Source organism: Mastomys coucha, unplaced genomic scaffold (assembly GCF_008632895.1).
Source record: "Mastomys coucha isolate ucsf_1 unplaced genomic scaffold, UCSF_Mcou_1 pScaffold21, whole genome shotgun sequence".
Taxonomy (NCBI): Eukaryota; Metazoa; Chordata; class Mammalia; order Rodentia; family Muridae; genus Mastomys; species Mastomys coucha.
The window spans coordinates 114,794,787-114,817,534 of NW_022196904.1; the positions used below are offsets into that span (position 1 = coordinate 114,794,787).

Genomic DNA, 22,748 nt, shown 5'->3' on the forward strand with positions numbered 1-22,748 from the left:
GGGGAAACTGGGAATGGAGAAATTTACATGTAAATAAAGAAAATATCTAAAAGAAAAAAATATATATAGTGTCCTACCACCACCTAGCTTCAATAAGTTTTAAAGATAGGACCTTCAGCTGAGAGGGAAATTGTGTCCTCATCCTGTTTGTACAGGTAGGTTGGAGAAAGCCTTTTCCCCCAAAGATGATTATGTATGTGTAAGGGTGGGGGCATCATGTGACCACATGCATAAAGAGCCCAGATGAGCAAAAGATGTTGGATCCCTTGGAACTGGAGTTATAGGTAGTTACGAGCTGTTACGTGGATGCTGGGGACCGAGCCTGAGCCCTCTGCAAGAGTAGTAAGTAGTAAGTGCCCAGCTATCTTTCCAGCTCCTGGAATCTGGTAACTTAAAGAATATATAGAAGTGAGCTTTCAGAGGGGAGTGGGGAAAGGGGAAAATAAGACAGTTCATGGGAGAGCAAGGGAGTGGAGGCCTGACTGTAATGGCTTTCTGTAAGGCAGGAATGTTGCACTTGATGAAAACTCTTACAAGATGTAGCAGTTCTTGGCTGGTGGACTCCAGTGTGCACAGAGAAGGAAGCATGGCTTGTACAAGGTCAAAGCTGAACTAAACAGAGTGGGCAGTGGTGGTGATGGTAAAGCACATGCTTAGCACACATAAGGCCTATGTTCAATGAGAGCCCCAAATAATTATTTTCACATAAAACAATTCACTTTCATTTGGCGTATTGAGACAGGTTGGCATTGAACTTACCATCTGTCTACCTTAGCCTTCAAGCACTAAGTTGATAAATAAATATATTTTGGTTGTCACATTCAAAAACACAGTTCAGACCACAAGGACAAAGAAACAATGCCAACAAGATAGAGTTGGGTAGGAAGTACATTATTAGTTAAGGCCTGAAAAGTAAGTGTAGAAATTCAAGGTAAGGACAGCCACAACAGTGGGAGGCAGAGCAGCCTCAGCACCCCAGCCTTCAGCTGAGCCCCTGGCCCACTGTAGGCATCACTGCTGCTGTTCCATTTTTTCTTTGGAAGCTTTCCTTGATCTCTACTCCATGTTGGATGTCATGACAAACCCAGCTGTGCCTGCTGTTTGCCTGAAGCCTGCCTGACACCACATGATGGAAACTCACCAAGCCTAAGAGAGTAGTTGACCTTCCATTAACCCTTTGAAAGGCCTTGGCTAAGTCACCTTCCTTTGGAGCCCCATTTCCTCTTCCAACAGGAAGGGGTGGATTAAGTATTTCCTTTTCCTGACATCTCTGAGCTTGAGGCTCCTAGGTTGTAGAAGAACATCTTCTCATATTCCAGACTCTATAGTAGCAGAGAAGACCTGCTATGCACAAGGTGTGGCTCATCTGGGTAGCCATCCTATAGGTTATTGGCAGGTAGACACAACTCCCACTCCCAGACCCCAGATCTGTCTTGTTGCCTGGTATGGTTTGTACTTCATTGGGTTTTGCTTTTTGGTTTTTTTTTTCAAACATGGTCTCACCACCCACATAACCCTGACTGTCTTGGAACTCACAGTGTAGACAAGGCTGGCCTCAAACTCACTGAGATCCTTTTTCCTCCTCTCCTGAGTGCTGGGATTAGTGTGTGCACGCCCAGCTGTGGTTTTGGACTATAGAAAACTGCCTTGCATAGTCAGTATGTAGTAGAAGTCATCTGTAACTTCTTGTTTTTCCTCCAGTCCACTTTGTTTCCAGAAATAATGACTCTGAGACTTCTTATATATGAATAAATGCTTAGGCAATGGCTTTGCTCTGTTCTCCAAGTAGTTCATATCTTAATCACCCACTTATTTTATTCTAATGGCTGGTTACCTGGTCCTCAGTTTCAAACGACCGTCTTCTGTGTTTGAGGCAATCCCAGAATTCCCCTCCCCTGCCTCAGCTCTTTGACCAACAGCATTTTATTGATAAGTGTTGCTTCCATTCAGTACAAGATATTCTCTCTACATTAGCTTGAAAACAAATCTTTATTAAGCAAGGGAATTGAATAACTGGGTAGTTGGGTCTGTGAGAGGAAGGAAGGAATAGCACAGGTGTTCATGAGGCACACTGCCACACTGCATCACCTTGATGTAATTATGGGGACAATATCTTCCAAACTCTTAGTAAGGGGATATAAGATTGTAAAGAGGGGCCAGCAAAATGGCATAGCAGTTAAGGCAATTGCCCGAGTGTGATCCCTGAGACCTAAATGGTAGAGGGAAAGAGCTGACTGTATGTTGTCCTTTGGCCTCCACATGCATGTCATGGTATGTATGTATCCCTTACTCCTCACATATATACACATAGGTGAATAACTGTAATTAACTTTTTTTAAAAATTGAATTTTTTGTCCTATTTAGAGTAGTAGAGATAGTGGGAAAATGTAGCTTATTTCCTAAAATATTGGACTTGGGATAGGTGTTCTTAAAATACATTTTAAATCATCACTCTATCAAGGCGAGGAAGGAGTGGTGGGAACTGGCAAGGGTAGCCATCATCAGCTGTCACCATACAAATGCAAGGCACTATGGAGTCAAGGCTCATAGCTGATGAGAGGTTTGTTTGATTTTGTAAAATTTAAAAATTTTTATTTTATGTATATGGGTATTATGGCTGCATGTTATGTCTGTCACACCTTTGTGTGGTGCCCTCAGAGGCCAGAAGAGAGCATTGGATCTCTTAGAACCATAGTTCTAGACAGTTGTAAGCTGCCGTGCAAGTACTGGGAATTGAACCCAGGTTCCTCTGAAAGAGTAGCCAGTGCTCTTAGCCACTAAGCCACTGCTGCATATCCAGAAAGCTTCCATTTTTTATGTTGTTAATTTATTCCTAATTTTCTACGCTCCAAACAAAACAAACAAAAATACCTGCTGGCCAGATCTGGCTCTTTTAACACCAACTTACGACTCTTATTTCAGACTGAAAGCTTTGCTGGTTTGGTGAAAGAGGGGGATCTTCTTTTTCCTAGCACTAGAATTAGCCTCTGTGACACCCAGGACACTTAGGCTAGGCTGGCCAGAGGGGCAGCAACAGGAGGCCACTAGGGCAGGGCTGGTACAGTGCTGGGCATGAGTGATACATGCACATGCACAGTGATGCTGAACTTACACTAATGGGGCATCCAGAAAGGGCCACATGGCCTCCCAGTACCCTATGGACACTTATGCAAATGAAGCTGCCAGGTGGAATGTGGTTCTCTAAAGCAGCTTTTCCAATTTACCAACAATAAAGAATGACCTCTTGGTCAGTAATAGTATAAATGGTCTGACTTACACACACACACACACACACACACACACACACACACACACACACACACGCGCGCGCGTGCGCGCGCGCGCGCGCGCGTGTGTGTGTGTGTGTGTGTATATATATACACACATATATATATGTGTATATATATATATATATCCTACTTAGAATTTCTTAGCTATTTTGCATTCTTTCTGTCATTTTACGTAACAGCTAATGTATAATGCTTTCTCATTAGAAAGACTCAAACAATCTAGAAGTGAACCTGATAATTATGAAGAGCTCTCTGCTTTTAGCTGGATTGAGTGAATTGGGCCATGTGAACTCCATTCAGCTTATTCATTGATTTCTATTTCCTGTCATTAGCCTTTACTTCTCCCTTCCCTAAACATTTGGTTTAGTTGGTTGTTCAAGCTCTCTGCTCCTATTCCTGTTAACTAGATGCACAAGTTCCTTGTTCACCTCCTCTCAGCCCTTGTCTTAGTCACTGTTCTTTGCTGTGAAGAGACACCGTGACCAAGACTACTCTTAGGAAAGAAAGCATTGAATTGGGGCTTGCTTACAGTTTCAGAGTTACATCATCACGGCAAGGAGCATGGAAGCATGCATGGCACTGGAGCAGTGGCTAAGAGCTACATCCTAGTTCACACTTCTTCCAACAAGGCCACAACTCCTGATCCTGGGCCATTCTTATTTAAACTGCCACAGCCCTGTTCTCTGTGGTAGAACAGATGAGTTCTCCTTTAGGCAGAAGTTTGTCTTTACCCTGCACACCTCACTGTAGGACTGTTGTCATTTGTTTCTAATAAACTTGGGACTTTAGAAGGGTTTTCCTCTTCTGTATTTTAAAGATTTTCTAAACATTCTAAGTAGATTTTATTTTTCTAATTTTGCCTTTCATGTTAATTTCTAATTGGCTGTTAATTTCTAATTGGGTAACTTGTTTGATTTCCTGGCTTTGGAAGTTCCTGAGATCTGATTTGTGGCCACCAGTTAGTTCATTTTTATGAATCCTCTATGATACTTCAGAGGGCTAACTATTCTCTTTTTGGTGCAAAGTTCTCACATATTTATTAAATTCAATCAAATTATGTGGTGATTTGAATGAGAATGTCTACCATAGACTCATGGATATGAATACTTGGTCCCAGTTGGTAGCACTGTCTGGGAAGACTGTTGAAGGAGCATGTCACTAGAGGTGGACTAGTGCAGTTCCTAATGCGTGTGCACTCACCCTTCGTCCCTCTCCCCCCCACACACACACTCTCTTTTTCTTTCTCTCTCCCTCTCCTCTCTTTCTCTCTATCTGCTTCATGCTAACAGCCAAGATGTGGATGTGGGCTCTCAGCTTGATATTCCAGCTGTTTCGCTGTTGGTTACCATGCTTCCCTGCCATAAGAGTGATAAGAGTGGTAAACTCTTCTTTATTCCTCTGGAATGGTAGCCTGAATAAACTTTTTCTTCTACAAGTTGCCTTGGTCATAGTGCTCTATCACAGATTGGCAATAGTGTCATTTAACTTGCTAAGTCTGGTCTTCAACTGCCCACATCAGAATCCCAAGAGTGCTATTAAAAATGTGAGCTCTGCATGTTGCCCTCTGTGAGGCTCCACCCAGCAGCTGATTCAGACAGATGCAGACACCCACAGCCAAACAGTGGATTGGAGCTTGGGGACTCTTATGGAAGAGTACAAGGAAGGATTGTGGGCCTGAAGGGGGATGGAACTCTACAGGCAGACCAACAGAGTCAACTAACCTGGACCCTTGGGGTTCTCAGAGTCTGAACCACCAACCAAAGAACATACACAGGCTGGACCTAGGCCTCCCCGCACATATGCAGCAGATATTTAGCTTGGTCTTCATGTGGGTTCTGAACAACTGCAGGGGGCACTGTCCCTAAAGCTCTTGCCTGTCTGTGGGATATGTTGTTCTAGCTGGGCTTCTTTGTCTGGCCTCAGTAGGAGAGGACGTGCCTAGCCTTACAGAGACTTGGAGTGGCAAGGTGAGGGGATTCCCCATCCCCACCCCTGTGGGGGGCACCCTCTGAGAGGAGAAGGGGATGGGGATGGGGGAAGGATTGTGGGAAGGGGTGAATGAGAGAAGGGCAATGAGTGGGATGTAAAGTGAATTAGTAAAATAATAAAATTAAATGTAAAAAAAAAATTGTAAGCTCTGAGCCTGCTTGCAGAAACCATACAAAAAGATCAGTGCCATTATCAGCAATGCAGAGGCAAGAAGCTCTGTGAGGCTCATCAGCCAGACAGCTTAGCAAATCAGTGAGCTCCAAGCTCCATCTCGGAAAATACGTGATGCTCACTGACCGATTCCTGCCATAGGTCTCTGCTGTTGGATTGTTTTGTCAGGCTGATTCTCACAAATGGTCTGTTTCCCCTTAATTCTCTTAAGCTTTGCGTTCTTTGCTTAGATCCTTGTCCTTTTGTGTATGATTATGTCAGGATGACTCTGCGTAAAGTGTACCTTACATTTACATGAATACATCAGGTCGGTGTCTTGGTCCCATCAAGGGTAGGTGAGAAGGTTGGGGAGATGACTCAGTGTTTAAGAGCACTGGCTGCTCTTGCAGAGGACCTGGATTCCATTCCTAGTATCCACATGGTAGCTCATAACTATTTGTAACTTCAGTCCCGGGGGATTAGATATGTTCTTCTGGCTTCCATGGGCACTGGACACATGTAATGTGCAGACATACATGCAGGGAAACACTGATACACATAAACATTTAAAAAATGAAGAAAAGCAGAATACTTGAGGCTGCTCTCTCTGAATATTTGTTCTCTGGAGCTTGATTTGGACAATATTGTCTAGACCTCTCCACTCAGTAGATTCTGTATGGAGCTTTTCTTTTTGTCTTTTGGGCACTGTATTCTTATAAAGTCACTTGGCATTATTTTAGCATACTTAATTAGTCACCCTTTGGTGCTCTTCCCGACTTAATTTATCTTTCTAGAAATGTTAATGATGAAATTAAAAGTTGTAAGATTGCTAGCTGTTTCTTTTTCATGGATGAGTTCCCTGTGCGTGTCTCTGGGGATGACAGTCTCCCGGCTTCTACAGTTGGCGTCCACCGCTCCTGTCAAGCTCTCCTTCCCTGAGTATTAGTTCTTTCTGTAATTAAATTAATCAAAGTTTGTTGCCTGTCTTTCAAAGGGCTGAATCACCAGAGCATCTGTTTCTTCTTGGTCGTCCTTGCTTCTTCCTGCTACCAGGGGAGGGAGCAGGGCCTGAGTGTGACTATTACACGTTCTGTAAGGTGGGGAACCTTGGCTTCTCCTTGGGAAGATTTCTTTTTGATCTGCTATCCTGTCCTTAAGCCCACACGTTAGCTTCCCATGCCCCCCCAAAGCAGCTATGGTCGCCTGCTGGAAGGCAGCCTCTTGCTGGATCCTGGTTGACTCAGCTGTATGCATACACAAGTGTGCACAGCAGCCTTCTGCTGAGTTTGGCTTGTGGCTCTCTGTGCCTCCAGTTCTCAAGGAATGTGTTCTGTGTTTCTCAGAAGTCCCCAGCCGTTCCTTGGCAGCAGTCTCTTTTGGTCTCTGTCCAGCCCTATCCAGCTTCCTGTCCCTGGGTCTTCCGGCTAGCCCCTGCTGTGCACAGGCTCTGCATAGATGCCGGGATGGGTGATGTTGAGAGGCTTGTCTGGGGCTCCTGGTTAGGTCAGGTCCAACAGATTCACACCACATGCTCCCTGAGCTGCTGGTCTCTCACCTCTACCACCCTGCTTTCTAAGACACATTGGCTTACCTTTAGTGCTGGACTAAGTACATCTAGCATGGAAAATAAATTCATCAATGAAAATCTAGGGGTGGCAAAATACACCAGAAAACTATAAAGGTTGTATAATATTTATTTGAGGTTTTTTGCTTGTATATGTGTATGTTACATATATATATATATATATATATATATATATATATGTATATATATATATATATATATGTATGCATGTTTATATATGTGGGTGCTCATGTGTGTAGGTATATGTGCATATGTGTGCATCCATGAGTACATATGTGTATTATGGATATACATGTATATTTGCTTGTTCACATGTGTGTGTATATATCTGTGTCTGTGTATCTATGTGCATGCATATGTGTAGGTATGTGTATGTGTTTGTGTATAGGCCCAAAGTTGTCAGCAGATGTTTTCCTTGGTCATTCATTCTCCACTTTGCTCACTGAGAGTCTCTGAGCCCAGAGCTCATTGATTATCTTAATCTCTACCCTGTCTCTGCCTCCCAAATGCTGGGATTATAGTTGGCTACCTTGAATTTACCTTGTAAATCCTGGGATCCAAACTCTAGTTCATATGTTTGCATGATAAGCACTTCATTGAGCCTACTTTTCATCCCTTATACAATATTTGAATCATTCATAGTATAATTCAAAAATTTCTTAGTCATAGTTCTGTGGAAAGTGATATAGAAGAATATGATTTTAAAATGTACAAAGTATACCTTGTCATGGTGAGACATTCCTATAAACCCAGAAAGCAGGAAGTAGAGCCAGGAGGATCACAAATTCTAGGCCATGTGCTACATGATAAGTCCAAAGATAGCTCGGGAAACTTAGTGAGACCCCGATTCATCAAACTAAGAGCTGAATCTGTAGTTCACTTAGCTGCCATGTACCAGGTCCTGGGCTCCATCCTCAGCATTTAAACACACACACACACACACACACACACACACACACACACACACACACTCCACATACACACGCACACTTTACAACTACACATATATATTACACACACACATACAGACACACATCACGCACAGACACCACACACATACCACAACTATACACACAGACACACCACACACACATACACACACAAGTCATGTCCTATTAAGTGTGTGATTTGAGAGCTGCTGCTGGGCTGTGGAGGGTCTCTTATCAAACGGCTGTCCTTGTTGCCCTATCAGGAGACTCGTGAGAACAGAAGCTTCCTCTCTACTGTTTTATCACTCTGTTCCTTGCCTTTATCATCTGTATCTGCTTTTAAGATATAATATTTATTTTTTAGTTAATTTGTTTACATTTGTTTATTTAAGTATACAGCTGTGTCCACGTGTGGAGATCCAAGGAACACTTGTAATAGTGGGCTTCTTCCTTCTAGTTGGTTCTGGGAATTGACCTTATTAGGTCATGAGGCTGGTGCAAACACCTTTGCCCCCGAGCCATCTGTCTGGCTCCTTTTCATAATTTTAAAAATTGCATTTATTTATGTTTGTGTGTATATGCATACTCATGCATGCAGACTTGTGGAGGTCAGAGGATAATTTGTGCAAATTGGATTTTTCCTTTTACCATGTCAGTTCTGAGAATCAAACTCAGGTCGTCAAGCTTGGTGGCAATTGCTTTTGCCCACCATGCAACCTTACTGACCCCCAAAATATTTCTTAGGTAAATAAATGAACAAATATATCAACCAGTGCAGGATAAAAAGCCTTTCGGGACCAGTAGGGTGGTGTGAATGAATTTAGCTTCGTTCCCTTCCCTAAGGGTAGTCCAGGGTATATGCTTCATCCACTCATGCTCATTGTGTGCTATCTTAGGGACTTTCCTCAGAAAAAGACTCATGGGTCTAGAAGTGTCATTCCATCAAAGGAAAGTGGACTGGCTTGATTCATGCAACGGGGCAGGCTGTGCACATGGAAGCAGACTAGGAGGCAGACAGCGCTGAAGCCAGGGCCAGGCTATAACCTACAAAGCTTCCCTCAGAGTGTCTATCCATTCTCTGAGTGCCATGGCTAGGGAGTAAGGGTTCAAATCACAGCTTTGTGTGAGATGTTCCACATCCAGAGTATACCATAGACTTTAAGACATATACTGGTTCCTGGCAGCTTTGTGTCAAAGGTTACCAGTCTCCTGCTGATCAATGACAGTAGTCATCCAGCACATGCCTTCAGTTCTTCTGGAGACCAGCTGCTCTGTATTGGTTCCTGGCAGGGAATCAGTGTGCTGTGGTCAGTAGCCTAGCCTTGGACCCAGCCAGTTATTATCTGAACACTGGCTCTGCTGTTACCAGCTATGTGACCTTGGGCTTGTCTTTCATCCCACTGAGCCATAATGATGCCATCTACTGCACCAGAGGGCTAAAATGAGGTACATGGAGAGTTTAGCTGATATATGATATACAAGCAGCAGCTTGGCAGTTAAAACTGCTGTAGTTGTTACTGATAACATGGATGTTGTTATTGTCACTGTGAGACCTTGGCATTTGATAGTCACCTAGTTTCCCTCTTAGCCCTGAAGAGAGAGGAGGCTTGTGGAGGATACTGTACTCCTGGACATGAAGACCTGGCTACGTTTTAGTAGTGGTTTCTATAGCCACACCTTCTATTTGCAGCATGTGATCCCTTAAGCATTCCAGCTCCCCATGGGGAGGGCATTTTGTGTGCTCAGTCCTCAGCTCAGCTCCTGTGATGTCTGTACCTTGGCCCCTACATGGAAGGCTTTGGTGGAATGCTTCTGAACTTAGCATTTGAAACACTGAACACTGAAATTGAATATAACCAAGTTTTAAAGCAAAGTATAAAGTAAGTTTTTTCCAGAGATAATTCTGGGTGACAACTTCAAAGCCCCTCATAGATTCCACAGCAGGGCACTGCTTTGAAATGCAGGCAGGCAAGACTGGCTTTCAAAGCTATCCTTCCAGCCAAGGTCCTGCTCTCTAGATGGGAAGGTCTGAATGGGCTCCTCTCTAGGGAGATGCAGCTTCTTAGCTCAGTTCCCTTTTGCCCCTGGAACAGATGGTTTCCGATCACATGAGCATCCCAAGTTCCCTAGGTCACTCACCTCCTGTGAGCAAATGGAATCTTTTTCTTAGTGAAAAAGAACAACCATGTAGAGTCATGTGTGCGTGTGTGCACTTGTAAATATAATATGGTCTTTACATTGACTTTGCAGAAGAAAAAGAAAGCAGGCTAAAACAGAGGCATTATTGAAATTCACGTTATTTGCCATGAAAAATACTAGTTTTGAGAAAATTATTATTTTCATGCATTCCATCCTGACCACAGTTTCCCCTCCCTCCACACTTTTCCCAGCCCACTCCCACCTCCCCTCTCCCCAGATCCACTCCTCTTTTATTCTCTCCCTCCCCTCAAAATGAACATGCCTGCGAGGGATATCAGCTAAACATGGCACAAATTAACAAATAAGACTAGGCACAAACCCTCATCTCAAGGCTGGTTAAAGCAACCAAATAGGGAGAAAAGGATTCCAAATGCAGGCAAAAGAGTTAGAGACACCCCTCTACATACATAGTTAGGAGTCCCACAAGGACAGTAAGCTACACAGCCCTAACATATATGCAGAGGACCTAGCACAGACCTATGAAGGCTCCATGACTGTCAGTACAGTCTCTGTGAACCCCTATGGACCCTGCTTAGTTAAATCTGTGTGCTGTTTTCATGGTGTCCTCAACCCCTCTGGCTCCTATAGTCCTTTTTCCCTGTCTTCTGTTGGGTTTCCCTTGGTTCTGCCTAGTATTTGCCTGTGGGTCTCTGCACCTGTTTCCACCAGTTGCTGGATGATGTCTCTCTCTGATGACAATTGGACTGGGCACCAATCTATGAGTATAGCCTGAGTTCTTAAATTATCCATTAGCTTAGTAAATAATGAACTGACATGGAACCTTTTGCTTTTTTTCTGCCAACTCACCTAGCACACTGTATGCTCTGGTAAGGGCAGAGGTCTTGTCTCCTTGTTTCTACTGTGACTAGCCATTAGCACAGCATCCCAGTGAGCTTGGGCACATGACTAGGGAGACCCTCATTCATAAAACCAAGAGCTGGGTTATAACTCAGTGGTAGAGCAGCACTTACCTGCCATGTACAAGGTCCTGGGTTCTGTCTCGAGTATTTAAACATTTAAACACATACACACACCAGAGTGGGCCCTAAAGTTAAAGCATAAGCGTTATGCTCTAAACAGTTTGTGACCTAGGAGCAGACTGGGCCATGGAGGGTCTCTTATGGAATGGCTGTCTTTCTTATCAAAGGAGAACTACCCCATCATATTCCCTGTTGGTGGGCCATGTTGAAAACCAGTCACCATTACCTATGGGTTTTTTAGGAGGAAGGCCTAGTGGCTGAGAGCAGAAGTTCACACACCTCTGCCACTTAATCACTGTGAGAAGGTACAAGAGTTGAGGAGCTCTCTTCTTTGGGGACCTCCATACATATAGGATTACAGTCACATAAATGTAGAGCTGCAGCCCTGTGAAGGTGGTAAAGTAGCAGAAGAATCCTGTTCATTGGCCCTGGCTGTATGGATCCCAGTGTCTCATGCCTGGAATTAGCTGTGAATGGAGCTTCAGTCTTGGATATCTGTGGGGACTGTTCTGGGCCCTGGGACAGAGTAGGATTTCAAGAAAAGTGGAAGGAATCATCCTCCTGGCCGGTTCCCATTTCTTCATTTTAAAAGTAACTGGGCCAAAATATAGGACCTCATGAGCAGAGACAATTTTTCCTAGGAGCTTAAGCTCAACTCACCCCATTGAGAGTTATTACCAAGTTCAAATGATCACAGGGCTTCAGGTTTTTTGTCTGACCAGGTTATTATAAAGATCAAAGGAGAAGGACCTGAGTGTTGTACAGAGCTCAGAGCATTAGTCTGTGGTAAAAGACTGAGTTAAAGCTAATGCTGCCTGCTGTTCAATGGCAGGCCACCCAGGAACTCACATTTCCCTGGAGAGAAAGTCTGCTGACCTCCAACTACCCACAACAGCCAGGCTTTGATGATATGAGCCAGGACCTCATGTGGCTCCCATGAGGCCTGTGCAGACCATCTCAGCATGGACAACTAGAAGATTCCTACATTATCTTTTGAGCACTGGTGGTGAAGCTGTGCTTGCTCACAGGGTTTCTTGACCTCAACACAGTTGCACTGTGACCAGATCATTCTTTGAAGTGGATGCGGTCTGCTCCTTCCAGAAAGTCCAGCAGCATCACTGCTGGCTCCCTACTAGCACTCAGTAGCACTGCCTCTCAACATACATTGTGATTAAAATGGCTCTACTCATTGCCAGGCATCCTGTTAGGGAAACTATGCCCAGTTCAGACCATAGCTTTATTATCACAATGTCTTGTGTCAGGAGCAGGGTGAGCCGTTTGATGAAGGTCAAAGTGTGGTTTAGAGGAGTAAATTAACTTGCTAAGGGTCCTATCATTTATGTCTCCTCCTCTGAGGTGTAGATGTGTGTCCTATCCCTGCTATATCAGCACCCAGGCTTCTACATAGTTTACTCATTCAGTAAGTATTTACCAAGACCCACTGTGCTCTAGATAGTTGTGCCGTTACTAAGTAACCATCCCTGGTACTGGTACAGGTGGGACAGTGAGAGAAGGAGCCAGGAAGGACACCATTTATATTGAGTTCCTGCTGCTGCTCCAACTTCCCATCACCTTAGCAGCTTATCTGACAGTACTGGGAGTTGGAGATTGAAACTTACTGTCATGCGGCCAAACTCCAGGTGTTGGCAGGCCTGTGTTTCTTCTACAGGCTTCAGGAAAGAACCTGCCTAGAAGCACCTGCTTTGCTTGGCCCCATCCTTTCCATTCAGAGCCAGCACCTGAGCATCTTCTCTCTCTTCTGATGTATGTTTCCATTCTTAGATCTTGTTGATGTTCCTCTTCTTGCCTCTCTCTTATGATTACCCCATAATTATATCAGGCCTGCCTTGGTGATCTTGGCAAATCCTTCATCTTGGCAAACATGGAGGGCACATGTTTGCAGGTGCCAGGGAACATCTGTGAACTTTTATTAAATCTACAATTATCTACTGCATGCCCCCCACCCCACACAACAAGATTCACATCTATTTTACTTGTGCAACAACAGACAGACATTTGCAACAAGAGGAAGAAAGGATCTCTTAAACTCTAGCACTTTGAAAGCCAGTCCAGGCCTGGGAGTGATTCTCTGGGTCCAGACTCTGCCCTCACAGCCCTGGTGCAGTCATCAGAATCTTGCTTCCTTGGGGAGGACAGCATGTGTTTGGGGATGAGTCTTTACTGGGCCCCTTCCTGCCAGTAGACTGGCATTCTGGCAGCTTTCGTTCAGTTCTCTCTTGAGTGTTTGTGGTAGCTGAGTGTTCTCAGAAACTTACTATGGATGTCTGTAGGATTCCCTCTATCGGGCTTTCCTTTTCTCCCTCATATTTCCTGATAATCCAGTCTCTGCTAAAGTGGCCCAAGGCATCCACAAACTACAGGGGAGAGCTTGCTATTGTTTTGTTTTTTTTCTCCAGCATGCAAAAAAAAAAATCATTATTAAAAAGCTAAAATGTCAGACAAGTAAAATGGCTCAAACCTCAAAACACTGAGGGAGGAGGATCACTTGAGTCCAAGAGTTTGAGACCATCTTTAGTAACACAGCAATATTCCATATTAAAAAATTAAAATATGGCAACATTCAATAAAGCAGTAAAAGAGAGATTGACAGAAGACAGAAAGTAAAGGTAAAATGACAAATCCAACTATAGAAAAACAACACTAAATATAAATGGACTAAGCCATCTATTAAAAAGCAAGGAACAGGACCAGAGAGCTAGGTCAGCAATTAAAAATACTTGCTGTCCTTCAGAAGACCTCGCTCTGATTCCTAGTACCTACATGGCTTTCAGTTATCTGCAACTCCAGTTACAAGGGATCCAATACTCTCTTTGGGCCTCTGCAGGCACTGCACACATGTTGCATAACATACATGAAGGTAAATATTCTACAAGCTGGGTAGAAGAAAATGAGCCCTAAATCCCTTTCCCTGGCAGTCCTCCTGTGGGTCTATCTGCCACCTCTTCATTTTCCTCATCTGCTAGAGGAAAGCAGACCCCTCAGCCCATCATTTAGAAATCCACCTAGCTAAATAACCAGGTTCAACACTGACAAGCTCTATCCTGTGGAACCTGAGTTACTACATGATAGACGCCTTCTCCTCCAACTATGTGTCCCTTCTTTCCTGAGCCCATGCCAGTGGCAGCTCTCACATCTAGGTGTCCATCATCAGTCCTTTTGGGTTGTCCAGCTCATTTTAAATTCACATGCAAAAAACTTAAATGTGGCAATGGACCAAGCCTCTGAAACTGTAAGCAAGCCTCAAGTAAAGTCTATCTTTTATAGTTGCCATCCATGGTCATGGTGTCTCCTCACAGCACTCCTCTTGTTCATGCCCTCTGATCTTTGCTTTCCCATCCTCAAAGCAACTCCAGCATCTGGCTAAGATGCTGCTGGTTGTTGAGTGGAGCTGTTTTTTGGTTCTGCATGTTTGGTTCCACACAAGGTCTCACCTTTCACCTCTCCTGGGCTTTCTACAGGAGCTGAGAAAAGGTCTGAGACTCAGCACAAGCCTCCAGACGCAAGAGGACGGCTCCAGTGATGAGTACGACTCTATTGAGGAAGACGTCCTCTCTGAGACCGAGACTGAGGACCCGGTACAGCCAGTCAGCAACAGAGATGAATGTCCCCTTCCCAGCCATGATGCAGTGCTGAAAGATGTCCCCAAGGACCAGGAACTGGAAGGCCGGCATCCCCAGACCACAGACACCCTCGTGGTGATGGAGTTTAACCCAGCTTCTAAAGGTGAGCTCTTCATGAGCTTTCTTGGCCTGAGTGTCTCAGCATCTAGTCCTAGGAATTAATTAATGTTCCTCAGTGCTTAGAATTCAGCTCAGAGTAAATTCCTGAACAACAGTGACTTCAGCTGGGCCCTGAGTACTACAGTGGGAAAGGTTCCTAAAGACTTCCAAAGATTAAGGACCTTTCCATGGAAACTGTCCTCAGTGTATTGTAGGAGATTTAGTGGAATTTGCATTCCAACTGGCCTTGGATACCTGTAAAGGCTAGAGCTAGAGTTGGCCCATTGTCCTCCCTTCTTCTCTCTCCTGTCCTCTCTCCCTTCCCTCCTATACCCCCACCCCTTTTCCTCTACCCTCTTTATTCCTCTCCTGCCTCCTATTGCTTTTCTTCTATCAGATTCCCCAACTTAGTTCCAGTCTAAGGTGACTTTCAGGCATTCAGAGGCACAGTTGCCTTTCTAGGATACATGGCCTTGTAGTATCACTAGAAAGTCAGTTTCTTTCTCCCCAAAGCCCAGGGTTGGCTCTCAAAAAAATCACAGTAGTAGCCTACCACAGATCGCTGCCAGCTCAGAATTTCTTTCTTTGGGGCTGATGACCCAGGCTAGCTAACAGGACTAAGGGGTCTTGTCTCTACCTATTCATGTGCAGGGAAGGTGAGGCTGAGGGGAACATGAGGGATAAGAAGGAAGCTAGGCAGGTAGGAATAGCTGCTGCCCACCAGCTTCTGTTCTACAGAAAGCAACCTTGGAAAATAGAGGGAACACTAGTGGAACCACTAATGAGTGGTTGGGGACACCTGCTTCTAGGTGACCTCTGACAGTTCCAGCAAATGCTGGCGGGTATGGGATTGGGCTGTTGTAGCTGAAATCATCAGGGCACTGTTCTCAGGGACTCGAAGAGGGGCAGAGCATAGTGTGACAAAATACAGGAAAAGGGCCAGTGTGGCCAGAGCCCACTGAGTACGAGCAAGGAGTATGTTAGTGCATACTTCATGCTTGGGTAGTCAGCTCCTGGGTTTGCTTATATTCCAGGGCAGGAGTTCCCTGAGTACAGGGATTGAACACTGTCCCTGCCTTTGGGGTCTTTAGGTATTTTCTCATGTGCCCTTTGGCTTCTTCTCTACACTTGACCTGTGTGTCTTTCATGTCCTTCAAAGGTTTGACATGCTAGTTATACATTTTCCCATATACATTAAGATACAGAAATGCATTCAGGTCTGAGGCTGGGGCTCAGAGTGAAACACTTGCCTAACATGCCTGATACCATGGTTCTTGATTCTATCTCCAGCTCCACAATACACACAAACTCATAAAATACCATCTGCCACCTGGCATCAGAAGTCTCCTGTGTGCCACTAGTGCTAAGGGCTCTTGTGGAAACATTGATCTGAAGAGGGTGGGTTTGACTGCCATCTAAACCTCCAGCCAGGACAGGCCTCAGTTCCCGAGCCTTCATCAAGCCTTTGCACATGCTGTTCCCCAATCTGGGATGGCCCCACCTTGGTGGCCCTGGTAATACACTAGTCATCCACGAGAATACCTCTTCATCACTACCCTAGGCATCTTTGCCAGCCTTGTCCTCTAGCTACATGCTTCATGACTTCTGTCTGTGTCCTATTTCCTCATCTGTTAAGCTCTCCTCTCTAGCTAGACAATGAGCCCCTGAGGACTGTGAATGCATCTTACTATGCCCCCTCATCTCCAAGATGCCCTTGCTGGCACCATTACTTGCACCATTTAAAGGCAGCACCTCATTGGCTGGCCAACAAACCTAACATTCTGAGCAAGTGCTTCACCACAGTCACTGTCTCTGTGTGTGCACACACTTGTTAGGAAGGACCTCTTGTGTCTGGAATGTTAGACACTGAAACCTGTGTCTATTCCAAGGTGTCTCATTTATTTATCAGTGCTGTCTACAGTATTCCCAAAATCTCCTACTAGCAAGGTTCCTGGCACAGTCAAGTTCAATAAATATTTGTTGATTGAATAAGTGAGCAAATAGTAAACAAATGTCTGAGAGAAATGCCCTGCTGTCCCTGTGCTCAGTGGCTGACAGAATCCATTGCTTCCCCATAGGTAATAAAATGGACCGGATTTTATCTGCTAAGCGGAAGGAGAATGCTGAGGTCTTCATCCCCAGCAAACCAGAGCCAGTCCTGAATTCACAGCCCGCAGCTGTGTTCCCAGACCAGGAAAGAGCCTGTTCTAGTACGTGTTGGGGGCCCTGAGTTAAGTGGGTTGGGGCTTGAGGTGAATACTCCCGGTGGGCACCATGATGATCTTGCTTCTTCCTTACGCTTCTTGGAGGACTGAGCTGACCTTGAGCCAATGTTTTGATTCAGAATTCTCAAAAACAAAAACAAATGGGCTTTGAAGAAGAATTTTCTGTATGGTTATAAGGGTTGGCAGGTTTAATCTGCTGGTAGGTCTGTGGCCAGAGGTCTAGTCAGGGCAGCACCCAGGTATTATCTGGTTCACAACTACCAAATCTAGTAATAAGAAAAGACTTGCAAGTATAAGAGACATGGGGCTAGGAGATGTAGTTGCTTGCTGTGCAAGCCTAAGGACATGGGTTTGAATCCCCAGCACCATTAAAAAGCTGTAGGAGCACATATTGGCAATCCCAGCACTGGGGAGGCAGAAATAGAAGGATCCCTGGGACTTGCTGGTTGGCTAGCCACACCAATTAGTTCAGGCTCAGTGAGAGACCCTGATTCAGAAAAATCAAGCTGGAAAGTGATAAAGACACCTGACATTAACAGCTGGCTCCCACACATGTGTATACACCTGTAGATTTGTATGTGTGTGTGTGTGTGTGTGTGTGTATGTGTGTGTGCATATAAAATATCTCACACACATATGCACACATCCTTCACAAAACCCCACAAGACAGGTTGTTTTCAATAGCAATTAAAAAACTGAGAAGTAAAAAGGCAGGATGACCTTCAGGAACAGCTGGATCTAGGCGATTCCTCTGTACCAGCAGTCTACCTCTGCCCTTCCAGTGAATACTTTCTGAGAATGGAGGGGGGCCCAGAGAAGCCATAGAGCAAAAATAGAGTGGGAAAGCTCAGATTTGGCAGTCACATGGTTGGGGCAGGTTCTGAATCTCTGCCACTAACAGTGGAGGATCAGCCAGCCAGGCCCCAGGGTTTGTGTATGTGCATGGACACAGCCTCTCAGGCCATTGTGACCTGTAATTGTGATGTGCCACAGCCCAGTCAAGGCCAGCCAGTCATGCTCTCTGCAGCTGATGGGGTCGTAGATGTGCTCTGTACCGAAATGCTTTAGGTGGCAAAGATCACATGGAGCATGTCTGCTGGCAGGAGCAGTTTTCACTTTGCTGACTTTGAATAGAGAGGAGCTGGGCAGGAGGAGGAGGCTGATGGGACAAAGTGAAAAGCTGCTCAACCCAGCAGCAGTGGGGGACAGTGGTGTCCCTGTGTGGCTTCCCAATGGGCCTCATGATGCCTGTTCGGATTCTTTGCTCCAGGCTTACTATCCATGGCATGGCTTTCCTTCTCAGCACAGGAAGTTTTACTGTTGTTGCCACTGTATACAAATGTCTCAGAGTTGGGGTCCCGTATTGGTGGTCATGCTCTTTCCCACCACCTCTGCATCTGGGACTCCACTCTTAGAGGGGATATGCCAGGATTATTTTATCCATATGCAAGTAATTACATGAAGAACCAGTCCTAACAAAGTCCTAAATGCACCTGCAAGCTGCACCAGCATCACACCTTCAAACAGTGCAGTCAGTAGCTACTGCATTACCAACACATACAAAGGAAATAGGCACAGAGACATTAAGGAGTCTGTCCAAGATCACACAGCCAGCAGAGCCAGTATAAAAGAACCTGGGCTGTAGAGTCTCCTTCACTTTTACTTATAACCCATGCAGCCCCTCATGTTCTAATTAAGTTATTCTTTGCATAGAGCATGTCCAGTCAGTCTAGCCATAATCAGCAGCATTCCTAGTACCCAAGTTTGGGTCACTTGCTACAGTTTTTTTTTTTTAGTGCTCATTAAAGTATTATTATTATTATTATTATTATTATTATTATTATTATTATTGTTATTATTATTATTATTATTATTTTAAATTACTTTTTCCAATGCTAGGTGAGGAACCTATAGTTTTATTTCCCATACCTGTGATAAGGTATCCAGACAAAAGCAACTTAAGGAAGAGGGGACTTATTTTAGCTCACAGTTCTAGGTTATGGTCCCCATCATGGCAAGGAAGTCAAGGCAGGAACTTGAAGAGGCTACTCACATCAACAGTCAAAAGCATAGAACAACTGCATGCACGCTCACACTTGGCTCCATTTCTCCTTTTGTAACTGTTCAGACCCAAACACAGGGAAGGTGCCACCCACTTCTTGGCTAGGCCTTCCCATATCAACTAACATAATCGAGATACTCACTCACAGACATGCCCAGCCTGACCTTGATAGTCCCTCATTGAGGAGGATTGTCACATTGACAAAACTAAGCTTCATAGAACCTCATGTTTTACCCCAGTCTATAACCCAGCTGTGATAGATGTATATTAATATTCATATTTAATATTAACACTTTTAAAAAATTAACCATATTTGAACTAAAGTCATAGAGTACTATAGTGGATTTGTTTCCAGGGCTCCTTGAACTGTGCCACGCACAGTTGCTTAGATAAGTCAAGGTGTTGACAGGAACATCCTCCACAGGTGCAGGAAAGTTTGCTTCAGGCTCTTTCCCATCTTCTATAGCTTTGTGGTTTGTAGCAGAATGACCCAGATCATGGCACTCTCCTGGATATGTATCTCTGTGTTCAAACTTAGCAGTTCTGTGGTCACCAGACACACTGCATCCACCCTGTGGCCACATATTAGCATCATCATTTGCTGAGACCCTTTGTTCCCAAATGAAGACCCAACCATATACACTGGGACTAATAGGTTGGTGTGTGCATGTGTGAGTGTGCTGTGTATGTGTGTATGCACGTGTGTGCATACATGTGTGTATGGGTTCATTTGAGTATATGTGCATTGCTAGTGACTAAACCAGAGCCTTGCACATACAGTACCACTGAGCCACATGTCCAGCCCATCATGTTTTTAGAAGGTATGATTCAAGATTCATCTCAGCTTTGTCACTTTGACAGAGCCTAATAAACTAATTCATAATCTTCTCTCCCAAGTTTAGCCATGGTCTAACAGATTGAGGAATCATGGGAAAGGGTAAATAAGAAGTCCATGGGTGAATGATGGGTATCTGAGGTGGACACATTTCTGGTTTCATGGCAAAGAAATACACAAGCACATAGGAATCCACATATTACCAAGTCATCTGTAGGAAATCCTATTACCCACAGTTCCTGGGAGCTGTTCCCTAGATGCTGTTTGAGATGCAGTCCTCACTTTGAAGAGTTTATCAGTATTAAAGATATTTACCATAAAAGGTTATTGTTTTGTCACAGGCTATCCTGTATACCTGGCTCACCTACCAGCCAAATATCTTAAGTTTGATAGCTGAAGTGAAAGTGGAAAAATGACCTTGTTACTACAATATTCTAGCTACAATTAGATCACAGTGGCCAAAGGTGTCTTCAGAAGCCAGCAGATTGATGACCAGGCCAGCCATATATGGCTTTGCAGACAGTTCCACAGGGTACAGCATCTCTCAATAGACCCAAAGGAGTTTGAGTCTCTCTTTCCTCTCAGGATGGGGAATCATGGTCTCTTGACTGACCCCAGATGAAGTGCTTGGCTTTGTAATGGGTATAGGTTGCAGGAGAAGTGTATTTCCCACCACAACACTAGGCAGAGGGAGCTGGAATGTTTATACCACTGAGGGTGGGTTGCTCATGGATGTTAACTTGTGGTTTGGGTATATAAAAAGACTTCTTCAATCGCTCTTGCAAATGAGCCTTTCATTGTTATGGTTACATCTCAGTCACTTGTGTCATGTTTCTTTGCCTTTGGTTTCTTTTGGCCAGTGTTTATGGCCTGTATCTTGCTTTCATTCTTTTCCTTTCAAACTTTTTACATCTTTATATAAAGGTTTGGGTTTTTTGTAAGCAGGATGCAATTGGCTTTTATTTTTATCCTCCAACAATCTGTGTGTTTTAATGGGAGCATTTAGTCCATTTACATTTAATGTAATTGCTGATATATTTGAGTTTAAACCTGCAATCTTATTATCTGTTTTTTATTTGTTTTGCCTATTTCACATCTCTTTTTTCCCACTCTTCCCTTCTTTTGAACCAATTGCCTTGTATTATTCCTCTTTCCCCTCCATATTAGCTTGTTAGTTATACATTCTTTTATTCTTTTACTCATTACTAGAAATCGTAATGTACATTCTTGACTTATTAGTGTCTACTTTAAATTAGCACATTTGCCGATTCTAATTTAGTGGATAGACCTTCAGCTCTAAATGTTTATTCCCCTCCTATTTTAAATTCTATCACTACTCATTTTAACTCCCTGCAGGTTTTTAATCCCATTAGACATCATTAGTATTGTTGTTGCTGTTGTTTTGTACAGTCAGTGGTAGTTTTGAGGCATCTACACTGTTAACCTTCCCACACCCCTCACTCCTGGCTGTTCCCAGGTCACCCCTTGAGTCCATTACAAGCCATGCTCAGCTTCTGGCTTGTGGCATCTCTTTTCAGCATCATGGGTATCTTGAGGAGGCCTCCCAGGTGCTGTGTTCACCTTCTGCCTGCCTGCTCCTGGCCCTGTTCTATTTCACAGTCGCTTCCCTCGCCATGTCTTCAGATTCCTTTTTACAAACCAACTTTTGTAATATTCAGACCAGAGTTGTGCTTCAGTGAACGATTGTTTAATGAACTAGTCTGCCATTCTAAAAGGGTAACCTATTTCCTGCACACTCTAAAACTGTTTCTCCTCTTATTCCCTTCTGTTTGGCTAAGCCCACACCACTGATCTTATGTCAATTAAATATGAAAATAACATGTAGCACCATCCCTTTTTCTTGCTGTCAAGGTTTCTGGTTCTCACTCCTAGCCTGTATTGCTCAGTATCTAGCTGTAAGCTTTCTAAAAATATTGGAATCCCCTTCCAGAGACCTCTTGCCTTCTGGAAGGTGAGTGAACATTTGTCTTTGATGCAGAAAGTTTGCCATCCCTATTGTCAACGTGATCTAGGAAGGTGCTATATCAGAGACACTTCTCCCAGATAAGCCACCAGCTGCAGAAATACAGGAATACCCTCAGCATGGGTTGAGTTAGAGGATGCTGACAGCCCTGTAGTTAGTGTTCCTGTCCAAACACCTGCAGCACAAGTACCATATGTCAAAGTCCAGAGTCTCATAACATTCCAGTCAGTCCTCATTAACATCGAGTGGTAAAATATCAAGCTGGCTGGGTACTCTGGTGCACACCTGCAATCTCAGTACCTGAGACGTGAAAGCAATTGGATCAGGCATTCAAGGTCAGACCCAACTGCATAGTGAGTGTGCGACTAGCCTGGGCTATATGAGACTCTGTCTCAAAAAGAAAAGAAAAGAAAAATCAAACAGCCTTAGGTAATAAAGGATTTAGACAGAAAAGCCCATGCCTGTGGGTAAAACCTAAGGCCTGTAAGGTCCAGATGCTCAGGACCTTGCCTGTGGGTGAAACCTAAGGCCTGTAAGGTCCAGGTGCTCAGGCCCTTGCCTGCAGGTGAAACCTAAGGCCTGTAAGGTCCAGGTGCTCAGGCTGTTATCAGAAGGCTATTTGTTCTGAACTTAGTTTTGTTTTCCTCAGATTAAGTGGTTCTCAAACTTGAACTTGCCTCAGAGTGGTGGAGTGTCCCATCCCATACTATCAGATTCAGTGGATTAAATGCCTAAGTATTTGTTTCCAAGAGTTCTCAGATGCCTCTGTAGTTGCTGGTG

The 22,748-nt window shown here is 44.2% G+C and overlaps 1 protein-coding gene across 7 annotated transcripts in view; it reads left to right on the forward strand.

Annotated features, from left to right (window-relative positions):
• Kiaa0556 (KIAA0556 ortholog) overlaps positions 1–22,748 on the forward strand; it is a 170,548-nt gene that overhangs the window by 75,558 nt on the left and 72,242 nt on the right. For all 7 annotated transcript variants that reach the window (XM_031388223.1, XM_031388229.1, XM_031388227.1 and 4 more), the window contains 2 exons: positions 14,602–14,866; positions 16,941–17,072. In XM_031388223.1, coding sequence (XP_031244083.1) covers positions 14,602–14,866; positions 16,941–17,072 — 397 coding nt within the window. The remainder of the gene's footprint in view (positions 1–14,601; positions 14,867–16,940; positions 17,073–22,748) is intronic.